The sequence below is a fragment of the Carica papaya genome, chromosome 5, assembly GCF_054855325.1.
Source record: "Carica papaya isolate Zhongbai chromosome 5, ASM5485532v1, whole genome shotgun sequence".
Lineage (NCBI taxonomy): Eukaryota > Viridiplantae > Streptophyta > Magnoliopsida > Brassicales > Caricaceae > Carica > Carica papaya.
The window spans coordinates 39,922,882-39,936,862 of record NC_142313.1 but is presented as its reverse complement, the minus strand read 5'-3'; the positions used below and the strand labels follow the sequence as shown (position 1 = coordinate 39,936,862).

General features: G+C 34.4%; 2 protein-coding genes across 5 annotated transcripts; one reads left to right on the top strand and one right to left on the bottom strand.

Moving 5' to 3' along the window:
- Positions 1-297: 297 nt before the first annotated feature.
- LPA3 (Low PSII Accumulation 3) lies at positions 298-10,383 on the top strand. Of its 3 annotated transcripts, XM_088220903.1 has the most exons (14): positions 304-735; positions 1,705-1,735; positions 2,105-2,197; positions 2,277-2,339; positions 2,887-2,998; positions 4,411-4,496; positions 5,568-5,626; positions 5,720-5,822; positions 5,944-6,004; positions 6,780-6,862; positions 6,955-7,035; positions 9,545-9,659; positions 9,769-9,866; positions 10,030-10,383. In XM_088220903.1, exons 1-12 carry the CDS (start codon positions 410-412, stop codon positions 9,602-9,604), a joined length of 1,158 nt encoding a protein of 385 aa, XP_088077029.1. In that variant the 5' UTR covers positions 304-409; the 3' UTR covers positions 9,605-9,659; positions 9,769-9,866; positions 10,030-10,383. The 3 variants fall into 3 exon arrangements, with proteins under 3 accessions (XP_088077030.1, XP_088077029.1, XP_088077028.1); XM_088220904.1 differs by having other exon boundaries at positions 298-735; positions 6,780-6,857; positions 9,769-10,383; XM_088220902.1 differs by having other exon boundaries at positions 9,769-10,383.
- Positions 10,384-10,471: 88 nt separating this feature from the next.
- On the bottom strand, positions 10,472-13,981 carry LOC110811828 (putative cyclic nucleotide-gated ion channel 8). Of its 2 annotated transcripts, none has more exons than XM_088220899.1 (8): positions 13,631-13,981; positions 12,964-13,549; positions 12,666-12,878; positions 12,054-12,358; positions 11,873-11,984; positions 11,522-11,758; positions 10,901-11,444; positions 10,472-10,775 (listed from the first exon to the last, which is right to left on the bottom strand). In XM_088220899.1, exons 1-8 carry the CDS (start codon positions 13,687-13,689, stop codon positions 10,594-10,596), a joined length of 2,238 nt encoding a protein of 745 aa, XP_088077025.1. In that variant the 5' UTR covers positions 13,690-13,981; the 3' UTR covers positions 10,472-10,593. The 2 variants fall into 2 exon arrangements, with proteins under 2 accessions (XP_088077025.1, XP_088077027.1); XM_088220901.1 differs by having other exon boundaries at positions 12,964-13,544.

Sequence of the window (13,981 nt, the reverse complement as noted above, 5' to 3'; positions counted from 1 at the left end):
AAATTTTTAAAAATATACATAAAATATTTTTAAGAATAAATATAAAATATTTCTAAAATATACATAAATATCATTATAATAAATTAAATTATTTTCTAAAATATAAATAAGATATTACTAAAATTCAAACCAATATGAACAATTATCTTATTTGAGCATAATGAAATCATTACACCAAGTTCTACCAATAGAAGATATTCTTCTATTGCAAGTGCTCCCACGCAACAAAATTGGAACCATCATGTTGAAAGAGAAAAAACAACACGCGCGCGAACTAACCACAAACCGTTCAGCCCCACCAAAAAACCAATTACCTGAACACAAAAATTGTCCATATAAAATCCAAGTTCGTGATCATCCAATCCATTTTTCATCTCTTTCCCTCCTCTTCTCTCTCAGTCCACCGGCCATGCCTCTCATGGCCTTCTCACTACGCTTTCCCCACTCTCTCCCTCACTCCCGTCTGTCTCCTTTCTCTTGCTCCCCTCATCTCTTTTCTCTCCCTACTCATTCTGTTTCTTCCAAGCCGTATCTGTACAGCTCCAACATCCAATGCACTGCCGCTAACGACAGTGGGAGAAACAAAACAGCGAGCTCATTGACGCAAAGTTTCGATCCTAAGCGTGGAGTCTCAGTTTACAGGCCAAAATCATATGAAGTTCTTGTCACTGATGCTGCCAAATCCGTCGCTTATGCTCTTGAAGATGGCAAAACCCGCTTGGAAATCGAGTTCCCGTAATCACTTCTTCATCCTTGAATCTTTCTTTTCTGATATTTGCCTCTTTTAATGGTTTATTTCGGCCGCGTTTTTTTTTTTGTTTCTATATTTTATCTTCTTCCCAGGAAATTAGTCGGTACTAAGGAAATTACATTTGTAGCTTGTAAATTTCGGGTTATGAAATTATATATATATATTATATATTTCTCCTGAAAAGCTTGAGTCTAGCATGTGTTTAATTGTGCTTGATTGCCTGAAGTGATTCATTGAGAAAACAAATTCGCTCTCAGCCTTCTTTTTTTTTTTTTTCCTTGCAAAGCGAAGAGAAAATTAAATTTAGCCCCAGTTTACTTGCTAGTTCATTGTTTTTTCCCAAACAAGCAGCAAAGCTGTAATCTGAAATCAGATAGTATCCTGAACTAGTGAGATGGGGCTGGTAGCTAAACTGGGATAAGATTTCAGAAATAATTTGACATAGTTAACTAAAGGTAGGGAGGGACAAAAATGAGGAAGCTGAATCATAGTTTTTAAAGGTATGTGGAAGAAATTTAAACATTTTTTTGTAAAATTTATTCGCAAATTCAGATTTAGTTGAATCAAAATTTTCTCCAAAATGATAAACATTTGATCTCATATAAAATTTCAAATGTAACTGAAATAATAACTTCTGATTTCATCAAAGTTGATGGAATTTGGAATACATTAATCTAATTACAAATGAATTTAATATAAGGTTAATTTTAATCATCTTATAATAAATTTTTGTATTTGTTCCAAACATAGCACAAAAGTTATTGAAAATAAGTTAGTAATGCAGCAAGAACTTAAGGATCATTTATGAATTGAACTGTTATCATTTTTATTAATATTTCTCGGTTTTTCTACTATTTATGTTTTTTGCTCGGTTTTCATTTTATTCTTCTAACACTTATTTCTATTTCTTCTCCTCCTTAAACCTTTTTACTTCTCACTTTGTGCATCTCCAGGCCCCTGCCGAGCAACATTTCTTCTTACAAGGTACACACTTTCTTTTTCCAAGTAAATCTGTGTTTTTGGTGTTAAAGTTATGGTCTTTCAACTCCACCGCGAGATGGCCAACTCTCTTTTGTGTTTGCTGAAATCATTCTGCAATGCTTCTTGTCATGGTCTCACGTGACATGATTCTGAAAGTCAGTTATCACATCTATTTAAAACCTGGCATTGTTTCATAAAATAAAAAAATCCTGCATTGTTGAAAATAGATGAATACTTGATGTACTCTGGTGAGGTTCTGTCATGGACAATGTTTGGTTCTTAGTGAAGTGTAAATGATCTATTATCTAAGTTTATATTAAATGAAGGAAAAGACCCAGATGCATAATTGTCTTCAATGTTTAATGTCTTAAGGGTTCTTCAGATGAATTCATTGATGCCAACATTCAACTTGCATTGGCTGTTGTCAGGAAGCTGCAAGAAAGAAGGGAAACCAGGGCTTGCATCGTAAGAATATATTCACTTTTGCAGAGAATCTTGCTCTTTCATATCAGAGTTGAGTTTAACATGGGATAGTTTATTTCAGGTTTTTCCTGATAAGCCAGAAAAACGCAGGGCTTCTCAGCTTTTCAAGTCAGCCCTTGATTCGGTAACAAAGTAACTTATAGGAGACTAATTTTTGGTTTGACATTCCTGCAGCTTGAAATAGTCTCCCCTGGATGGAGCCATTTTTTCCGTTAAATTTTGGTTGTCTTTGTGATACTGGATCCTATATCTAAAGGACATGTAATTAGTGAACTTCATAAGTTGACTTAAATCACTCACTATCAATAAATTGAGTTTTCTTTATTTTCTCCTGAATTTTTGTATGTTTTTTTAAAATCCATTTGTATTATGTGGGTTGGCTTCCTCTGATGGATTTGGGGATTAAGAAAGCATGTAACAAAAAAATATCTTGTTACTAAATATTGTTGCAGTCATTTCAAATTATCAACATAAGGAAAACCTAGTATTTACTTGTTGTATTACAAGCTGTTTTATGCTGCTACTACTTTTTCATAGTTCTTAGTTGCGTTGGATTTTGGACCTTGTACGATATGTGTTGCTAGTTGGATCTTTTTAGAAACTGGGCACCTGTATGACCATATTCTTTAACTTTTTATATGGATCTATATCTTTGATATTTTTGCTTCCAGATTGATGGCATTAGCATAGGCTCCCTTGATGATGTTCCCAGTGGTCCTGTCAGCAATTTTTTCAGATCTATGAGGGACACTCTTGATTTTGACTTTGAAGATGAAAATGAAGGTCGGTTGAAAAAAAATATTTATTTTTGAAGTCTGCAGAAGAAATTGTGCACATAGTTTCTCATTTTGAAAGAGATTAAGTAAAAGAACGTGCAAAAACAAAGCAACTATGATTTCTGTTTCCAATGCCTAACTTAGTTTTTATTTCTAGAGGATTCTTTCCTTCAGAGGATTGATCATAATCAATCTTCATTGGGAAGTGGCAGAAGTTATTTCTAAATATATTTCGGTCTATCATGTAGTCTACTAGTAGAAGTATCAATGTCTGTTATGGTCTGCTATCATTACATTCATTTACCACAAATCACATGATTGCTATGGTGTTGCTGGGTTCATTTTGAGTCAATGCTCATGGCTTTTTGTCTATATTGCATTGGACTGCTTTGCTTGTATTGGGAGGTTATCTTATCCCCCTTTGTATACTGTCTGTTTAGTCTCATCTTAAATAAATACTTTGCCTCAAACCTCAGAAATGTGATTTTGGTAATTCTTGTCATAGTTTTGCATGTTACCAAGTTAATTCTTTTTATATTGATGACATGATTAATAGCACATTGTCCTGTAGATTGACAAAGATTTGTGTCTTTGCTAGTGGTGAATATTTGTGTTCATAGTTAGATGGATCTCGACTGTCTTTCTGGAAAGACTTCAGGTTGTTTTGCTTGAATACAAATATCTCAGATGTTTTTCATATAATATTCTACTATATTTGACTAGATAACAACATAAAAATGGAACAGTCTGCATTAGTTCGTTTTGTTTGTACAAGTTGAGAACAGTCTGCCTCAGTACATGACACGTCTACTATGATTAGGGCCAAGAACACATTTATCTGCAAAACTAATTACTTGCAAGTCACGTGCTTATTAGGCAAGAATATACTCTTTTTTTAATGTATTCCTTTTGTTAAAAAAATGAGAGACAGGCATAGCAGCATGAGTATTCCTTATGGGCGTAATTCTTATTGCATTTGGTTCAAATATATTCCATTCCTATTCAAATTGTAGATCTAAGTTGTTTGATATATAGAAGTTAGTCTTAATTTACATACTTGACGCTGAATTAAATCAAATTTCACTTGTATCTTTAATTCCACAATTATGAATTTGTATTTCCATTTGTCAAGGAATGAATCAAAAAACACCTAATATGAATAGGATATAAAATTCACTTTGAATCAGAACACTATTTTCATTTAAATTATCTATTCTATTTGTATTATATTCTCATTTCTATTCCCTGAAATTGGAATTTGAACCAATCCATTTGTGGTGGAATTTCAAGTAGAGTCATAGCTGTAGTTCTTTGAGTGAACCTAAGAATACAACCATATCGAGTGCAACATCTCATTTAATTATGGCACATTGCTGTTTTTCCTATGTATTCCTTCATTCCTATGTCTTACTAATGCAGGTCGCTGGGAGTCCAAGGAGCCGCCAACACTCTATATATTTATTAATTGTAGCACACGTGAACTCTCTGTTATAGAGAAGTATGTGGTATGATTTTTCTATTTTTAAAGTATTTTCAACTTTTTTCATATATTTGGCATGCACATTTGATCTAATAATGGTTTGGAGATTATCATTTGACAGTTAATATTTCTGCAGTATTCTATTATGATATTTTTGATATTATCTAAGATCACAACACTTGGGTCCTCTGTTAAATTTCTTTGTTTCATACGTTCATGTAATTGCCCATCTTAGTGCAGTACAGCAGATTTTGATTTGTGACCTTTTAATTTAGAAAATCATGCATACGAAAACAGCAGATGTAATTTAACCTTCCTTTAATGTATTATTTGGTTCTCTGAACTGGGAACTGTCGATTATTTCAAACAAAGGAGTAATTTGTAAAATGTTTCTCCTATCTATAACTTTCTTCCTGTTAGAAAATGAGAATATTTCTCATATAGGATATTATATTTCATATTCTTTTCTACGCCGAAATTTTCCTAATTAATTTAGTTACTATGCTTAGTTTTCTTTTCTTGTCATATCCGTGTAAATATCATGTATCTGTTCAACATAATAACAAGAGAATATTGTAATATTTTTTCAGTTTGTTCTTCTAGCATTTCCATTGAGTTTTCAACCTTCGAAAAATTCTTAAATGACAGCACAACCACTCTGATTGGTACAAAGCACTGTCGTTCATTTGAAACTATGGCTAACTCCAGAGTATATACTTCTCTCTCAAAAATACTCAAGACCTGCCCTTGTCCTATTAAAGTCAAAATTCAGACACCACTCTGGTGTAGAAAATGTATTCCTTTGCCTTGGACTGCTTTAATAATAGCAACCAACCCTCTTTTTTTCATTCTGCTGTTATGTTAAGATGTTGCTCAAAGATGAGTGATTCTAGTTGGTTTTTAGTCCCGAGGTGTTAGGTTCCTACATAACCTTGAGATGTTTGATTTCTTAACTTGAGCTGATGTTTCAATCTAGAATTTTTTTTGGTAGCATCATATTTGTCTTTCTTACTTTTATTGCTAACAAGTTTTCAATCTGCATCCTCTTTATTTAAGTGCCTCACCCCCTTATTGTAACTATGTTTTGAACACTCAGGAACAGTTTGCTACATCAACTCCATCTATTCTATTTAACCTGGAACTAGACACATTACGGTATGCTTATTCTGATGCTATGAGTTTTGGTCACTCTTTATTTTATGATGGATTTATTTTTCACAACTTAGTAAAATTTGCTTTCTCTTGCAGGGCTGACTTGGGTCTTCTTGGATTTCCAACCAAAGACCTCCACTACCGATTTCTTTCCCAGTTCATCCCAGTGTTTTATATTCGAATAAGAGAGTATTCTAAGGTGCTTCTTTCATTGATTAATTGCTTTTTCACAAGGCTATTTCTTTCAGTTTCACATCCTTTATGTTGATTGATGGTTTTATAATGCAATTTTGTGACGGCTTTTTGTTTATTTATGTAAGACAGTAGCGGTTGCACCTTTCGTGGTAAATTATAATGGGGCACTGTTTCGCCAATATCCTGGTGCGGAATATATCTATATAGTGTTATAATTATTAAAAAATTATTTTAATTGTTAGTGTTTTGCCTGGCCATAATATTTTCTACTTAGACATTTTGGGGAGTTAGAAAATGGAAACCAAAGTCATATCGGATAATCCTAAGATCTCCTTATTTTGTTAAGTTAATAAAATAAAGATCCTTGATTTATTTTCCTCTTAATCTTGATTCTTGATTTCCAATTTTCCAAGACTAGAAATTATCAAATACTAGACATTTAACTCCGGGTTTAAATCAACAAGTAATCAGCCATTGTTAAATCGAAGACATTAGCCATAAATCTCTAATTATCATTGCATATCTTGAAGTGAAAGAAAAGGTCTGTCTTGATATTGCCCTAAATATCTCTTTTTCTTTTGAAGTTTCAGTATCTATGTTCTCTCCAACTCCAAGATTATCAGAAATTTCCCTTCAGGTCTAAGATTTTTCTACTCTAATTTCCTTGCATAGGATTGGCCCAATCACTGAAATGGATGTCCAGGCATATAGTGGAAGATAATAGACTGGTCTGTATGAATTCGGGGACATTACAGATCAACTGAGTCAATAAATAGCCAAACCAGTCAAAGTTTTGTGTACAATAAATAGTCCATCCTAGTCATTGCGATTTCTGTCCTCTCTACCGAAACTTATATGTGATTATCGCTTCTTATTGTAGAGCTGCTCCTCTTTTTTCCTGTTACTGACATTTTAAAAAATTCAACCACATGAACGTAGATATCCTGACAAAGTTTTGCAGGTCCTTGGCAGGTAATGCTTAAACAAGCAGATGGTTCTTTTGCTTGCATAGCAGAGAGTGCTACACGTTTCACACTTGGTGAAGTATATTCCCATCTACACTTTGAAGTATTGTTGTTTTCTTTCAGCAATTAAATCTCCTCTTCTTTTGATTAAATGTCTTTTGTTCTCTCTAGACGAAAGAAGAACTATTGAGGGTCTTAGGGCTACAAGAGGAAGAAGGAAGTTCACTGGAGTTTCTTCGTAGAGGCTACAAGGTTTTTCCTCCTTATTTTAACTAGCCTTTTGATTGAATTCATTGATTTTGATTTTATTTAATTCATGATTGGCCACCTTATGGGTCAAACCTCATGAGAACTGTTTCGATCTAGCTATCTTTGAGCTTCTTCTTATGGGGTTTTGGAAGAAGCTTCTGAAACCTCATGGGACTCCAATTTGGGCCCCAACTAGGCATCAGATCCTTCTTCTTATGGGGCCATGGGAGTTCTTTTGATGTGATTTTCATCAAATTTTTTTAGTAATTTTTTCAAAAATAAAGTGAGAGAACGACAGCAAGGCTGTATTTTCTTGCCTGCACCTCCTGTTTCTTAAGGAGAAAACTATAGCTTTTGGGCTGAGAATGGAAGTTTTCCTCATGTTTTATAATAATGGGATATAGTTGAGAAGGGGTACAAGTCAATCCTTTTACAAGAAAATCTCACCATCCAACAAATCAAGCAGCATACAGAACTATACACCAAAACTTTTTAGAGCCTTCTTTTACTAAGCAGTTCTTGAAGCAATTTTTTGAAGAGTTGTGGGTGCTACAACAGGAAAGCAGACCATTCCAGGGGGAGTTTAAAGGAAGTGAAAAGGTTCAAACTGCCCAGTTGTTAAATCCTAAAAGAGTTTGAGATGCTAAGGATGAAAAACGATGAGATGATCAAAGATCATTCAGCCAATCTTATGGAGTTAGTTATCAAAAAAGGCTTTACGGTGAGACATCTGAAAACAATAGTCACTGAATAGATGAGATTAGCTTCCTAAAGAAATTTTAATTCAAGATTTCCGTAATTAAAGAATCTTGTGACTTGAAGAAGTTTACTGCAGTTAAGTTGATCAACGAGCTACAAGCTCAAGCGAAAGCATGTATATGAGATTTGATGAAATAATAGAGGGTGCTTTCAAGCCAGACAAAAAGGAAAGCAACAAACATTTAAAGATGGCAAGAAATTCATTGCTGATAGAGTAGAAAAAGGCAAAACACCAGAAGGGTTCAAGACTCTGTAAAGAAGGGAAACTATGGTTTAAATTAGTTACCTTTTTTGCCTGTATAACATAATTGAGACTACTTGATCAATCAAGGATTTAAGAGGACAGGAATGAGCCTAGTTCAAGCATTAAGGGCTGCAGATTTGGGAAGCAACTGAGTTTATTTTTATGTTGATGATATACTGATGATAGAAAATGAAATGTTTATGAAGTTTCAAGAAATAAATGATAGATGAGTTTGAAATATTAGATTTGGGTTAAATGAATTACTTTCTTGGGCTCAAAATGCATCAATTGCTGTTCTGACATTTCCCTCTTCAAAAGGAAGTATGGCTTGGATATCTTGAGGAAGTTTAAGATGGAAGCTCTAAACCAGTTGGAACTCCACTGGTCTTAAAATGAAAATTTGTCAAAGGATGATGGTGATGTCAAGAGTGAAGCATCTGCTCATAGACGTTTGGTTGGGAGATTTCTATATTACTGCCAGACCTGAGGTGTTGTTCTCTGCTAGTTTTCTTCATGTTTAATGAAGTCTCTAAGCCAAACATGTTTTGAGCAGCAAAGAGGGTGCTCTGGTATTTGAAGGGAATGGTTGGTTTTGGAATATAGATAAAAGCAGGATTCTTTGGGATTAGCAATGTTTATTGGGCGGGATGTACTGACGATTCAAAAAGCATTTCCAGATATTTTCTTTCTTTGTTCTAGTATATTCGATTGAGTTCAAGAAAGCAAGAGCTTTTTACCGAATCCACTGCCAAAGCAGAGTGTATCGCAGCATCAACTGCTGAAAATGAAGCCATTTAACTAAGAAAGATTCATTCTGATTTAAATCAAGTCCAGAGTAAAGCTATAATAATCCATGTTGATAATCAGTCTGCCATTTTGATTACCAAGAATCTTGTGCAGCATGGTAGAAGCAAACAGTATAAACATGATGTTTCATTTCCTTCAAGAAGTTGGTATGAACAAAGAAATATATTTGGTGCATTGTAAATCTGAAGACCAGTTGACAATATCCTTTTGCAGGAACCAAATTGGAAATTTATTTATGGAAATGGACTATACGGTGCATATGTTTCAAGTTTATTATATACTTATTCGAGTTATGGATCATAATTATTTGTTACGTAGCATTTGTTCGTAATTTACATATTTGATTGGTAACTGAATCAATTTCTTCATATATTCAATTTCACAATGATGAATTTGTATCTCTATTTGTCAATATAGGAATGACAAAACACAACTAGGATTGAGCATGGAAATTACTTGGAATAACATTGTTATTTTCCTTCAAAGTTTCTTTCTATTTGTACGTATATACATTTTATTTCATGAAATTGAAATTTGAACCTAATCCAACCTAAATATATTGCCTGAGCAGTAGGAATTGATTCTTCATGTCCAGCAATATGAATATGGCTGTATATTTATATTGAACGAGCTTTGAAATTCGATCTTGTTTTGATACTTAAATTTTCATGCATAAATTCCTCCATTTCATCCTTGTTGCAGACTGCCACTTGGTGGGAAGAAGATGTTGAATTAGAAGAATCTTCTGCATGGCGTAGTTGAGAGAAGTAGAGTAAGATTTGCTCAATAAAGAAGAGCAGATCAGAAGATAATGAGGGTGAGATGATACCTGGTTGAGGCATAAAAACATGACATGAACAATTTTCTTTGAATTCTTATATTGTTGCGTGTCCATCATTTGAAACTTTTTTTTCTATGTTAAACAGGGAAATCACTCGTTTGGGAGGATGAAATGAATGTATTGTTTCAGTTGTGGAGAGAACATACAAATGATAAATTTTTATTGGGGATATCGACTATGGAGGTTTTAGCTCTTCTTGAAGCCAAAATAACATCATATCTTAAATTCTCCCTTCTCCTTTATTTTCACTTGTTTCGTACATATTTGCCCTTAGGAAGGCCTTTATTTATTCTTAATTTAAAATTAAATGTTATCTTATTATTATTTTTTTTTTCCAAATAAACAGACAGAATGTGTTGTAATCATGTTTACAAGAACCGGTTGCAGATCAAATCATCAACATAGTGTTTCTAATCAGGTGTACGAGCAGAGGAAGAGAAAGACATGAAGAAGGAACTAATTAAGTATTTGTTAATTGTTTTATGCAGCCATGTCATGTTGTCTTGTTTAGTTTCTTTTTTGTGGTGTTAAAGAAAATAGTTGTCGAGTTTATTATAAGAATCGGTTTCTCTTATGCAGTAACGAAAATTATTAGAGAAGAATTTGGGGGGGAAAAAACAGTTGTTTCAAACTCTTGGTAATTGTTGTATTCTCTCTCTTAATGACTTAATATTAATTGATCCAGTAACAAGATCTCAAATAGGGACCCGAGAAGTTACTTGTTTGAGTTTCTAATCAAACATAATATCGTTAGGCGGATTAAAGCATTGATATTAACAAATGGATCAGAAATATTAAACACAAGTGGTTGTTATGAAAGTATTATACTGTAATGTACAATGACTGAAAGTAGACATTAGGGGTAGTCTTCTAATTGAATCATATAAGAGAAACGGGAAAGAAAAAATGTTTATGAATCAAGACCATTGAAGTCAGGTTCTGGAGGCTTTTGTACGCTGATCAAGCTTCCAGAGCCAAGTGAATCTGGAATCCTAAGTCGACGTCCTCGAAGAGCATTTGCAGCAAAACGCGAAGCAAAGATGGTTGCTCCAAGCCCGGGTGTAGCAGTAGCATTGCCAACAACATCAGTTCCTAACATACAAGACATTATAGTGTGAAATTCTATCTCGTGATACAAATATATATATATATGTAAATAGTGTGATATAAACAAATTATAATACAAATTAACTATAAGAGTATATTTATCCCTTTACCTGAAACCAGAGATGTCTCATCATCATACTCTTCTTCTTCTTCCTCTTCCTCTTTACGCCTGAGTTCTGCAATCTTCCTTCTGGAATAACGGCGCCATGCTGCCTGAATAAAACAAGAAGCCCATGTCCTCCATTGTTGTGAGTAGAATCTAAATGTGTGTTGCACCTGCCTGCTATGTAGCCTTCTGAATTGACTAGCCACAAACTTCAATTCTTCAGCCACTAAAGCAAAAGCCTCTACCTCAGTTAGAGCCTTAACAGTTCGAGTAGAAGATGGTAAGTTGGAACCTGCTTTAGGATCCAATGCCCATGTCAAGAGCTCCTCGCCACAAAAGTCACCCTCTTTCAACAATCCTCTATTGAAAAAACCACTCCGCCCACCATCTGTCGTCACACTTTCTAGACGCCCTCGTATGATGAAAAGCATCTCGTTTACCGGGTCTCCTTCTCGAACTATATATGTTCTCTCTGTATACAAACTAGGCTTCAATCTCTCACATATTGCATCTAGTAACCGTTCATCCATGTTGGCAAATAAAGGCACCTAAATCCACACGTTTAAATATCAATTCCCATAAGCTAGCTTATTGAGAATAACCAAGAAATTTCACATGTACTTACTCTCCTGACTAAATTCAAACAAAGGTGCCTCTTGATATCTCTCCTCAGATCCTTTGGTAAACTCTGGACCAAGCTTTCTTCATCTACTCCTCTTGTTTCCAGCCATTTGTATTGGTCATATCGTCTAACTCGTTCTCGGAGGTCTTGAGGGAGTGATCGATGATGCATCCACTGCTCCGAGTCACGCCTCTTGATCCTCATTTCTTCAAGACGAACAGTAAGTGATTGAAGGTAGGTCTGTTGCATTTATTCTACACCTCATTATTATTATTGGCTTATCTTAAATCAATTAATTAGCAGCTAATCTCTCTTTTCATGCATCGAAAAGTAGCCAGTTCAATTTCGACCAACCTGCATATTTCCAATAAGAAGTGCAAAGAGGAGGAGCCCAGCAATAGCTATTGCTATTGAAAAGAGAATCTCTCCAGGGTAAGTGCTAGTTAGAAGACCCTGACCAAGTGTACTGTAGGAAAACCATGAGTAAAACACCATATTTATCGATCAAAAAAATAAAGCCATAGAAATATTATACCTCAGATTTTGCAGTCCCCACCATAGACAATAGAAGAACTTAGAGAAAAAGCTTCTTGATGAAATAATACCAGAAGATATAGCCTGTGTGTAGATTCCATAATTAAATGGTGAATCATCATCTTTAGCAGAACAATGACTATTAAGTGTTGCTTTACTAATATTTTTCCAACTGGCATAACCTTCCTCGTGCTTGTTTCCGCAGTACAAGAAATTCACAGAACATACTGAATTTTCCTTGCAAGCATCACTCCAGCACGCGTCATGGCGTTCTACTGCTAGTAAATACCAGAAAGCTCCTGCTATCTACAAACACCATGTAGTAACTTAAGATTTCTTTTGTCATGCAACCATTTCATAAGTTCAAGTTAATTTTAAGTGTAATTTTCTTAGCACATTTTTCTTTCTGGTTCATATAATAGATACATTTTAAGCATATATTTGGTTTCGATCCTAATTATCTCTTCATTCATATGATTTTTTGACATTTGAGTCAGTGCGGAAGCCACAAGAAAGGAAAAGGAGAAAAAAGAGTATAAAAAATGAAATAATATAATGGATGCATAACTTCATTCATAAGTTAGGTTAATTTTACGAGACACTGAGAACTTACGTGACTTGCAAGCAAATACCAGAGCAGATAATATGCAGCACCAGCCCAAGCACCTTCAGCAAACACGCCTGCAGTCTTCTTTAGTTCGGAAGTTAATGGGATAACACGAACAAACCTAGGAAGATACTGAATGAAGACAATTCTCAACAATGCCTGTTTGGTACCCAATACATCTGGACCCTTTGATCTATGAAAATATCTCCAAACAATAATCTGAGAATAATAAAAGAAAGTGTGACTCTGCAATCTAATCAAAATACTAGATCAAAGTGAACACACGGAAATATAGTTTTGTCACCTGTGGTAGAGGTAGCACTGAGAGAAAATCAACAATGAAATAATGACTTAAGTATCGTGTTGCTATTTGTGCAGGATCTATTACGAGCTCACCACGTCCAAAAACCCGTGATGATGGCGCAATGTATGCCGTACGGAACTGAAGAGCCATTCGAATAAGGTAGAAAACATCAACTGTCGTGCGCACAGAAGTTGTTGTGACTGCTAATTTTGTATCGATTCCCAGACAATTCGATATATTATTGACAACAGGCAGATAAAAGAACAAAGGATCAACAGATACCGAAACGATACACGATATGACAAAAAGTCTGTTCCATAATAATAAGGACTTGTCTTGAGGATCAAAAATCTTTTTGTTAGAAACTTTAAGATCTTCCGGGAACACTGCCCTGGTTACTCCTGATCTCAAGGATTTTCCAAATGTTTTTAGTCCTTCTGATCCCATTTTCACTCCTTCTCTAAACGATTTTGAGGGATTTTTCTTACCACGACTAGTTAGGCTCAGTCCCTCCAAATTAAATCTACATCTCTTAATTCCAGTTGCATTTGAAGACATTGATAATGGAGAATCCAGATCATCTAATCTACATGGTTCCAAAATGTACCAAACTCAGATTCCAATCAATACAAAATTTAATCAAATACAAGCATTAACACAAATTTACCTTACAAATTTCTCTCTTTGACCACCTATGTATTGCGATTTGTAACCACAATCAAACATTTTGGAGGATGGATCACATTCAAGGCTTGAATTGAAGGATCTACGGCAAGTTCAAGCATGAATAACCTACCTATCAATCAAAAATATTTTTTGATACAAATGCTTAAGATCACGTTTTCTCTAAACTTGCTTCATAAAGAAAAAAGAAATTACTCAAGCCTTTTTAATCGCATCTCTCAAACTTGAATAGCAATCTTTTCCTTCTATCTCATATAATAGATGAATTTTTTTTAAAAAATATATATATTTGATGTACATCTTAAATATCTCTTTATTCATTTTTTTTCTTTTC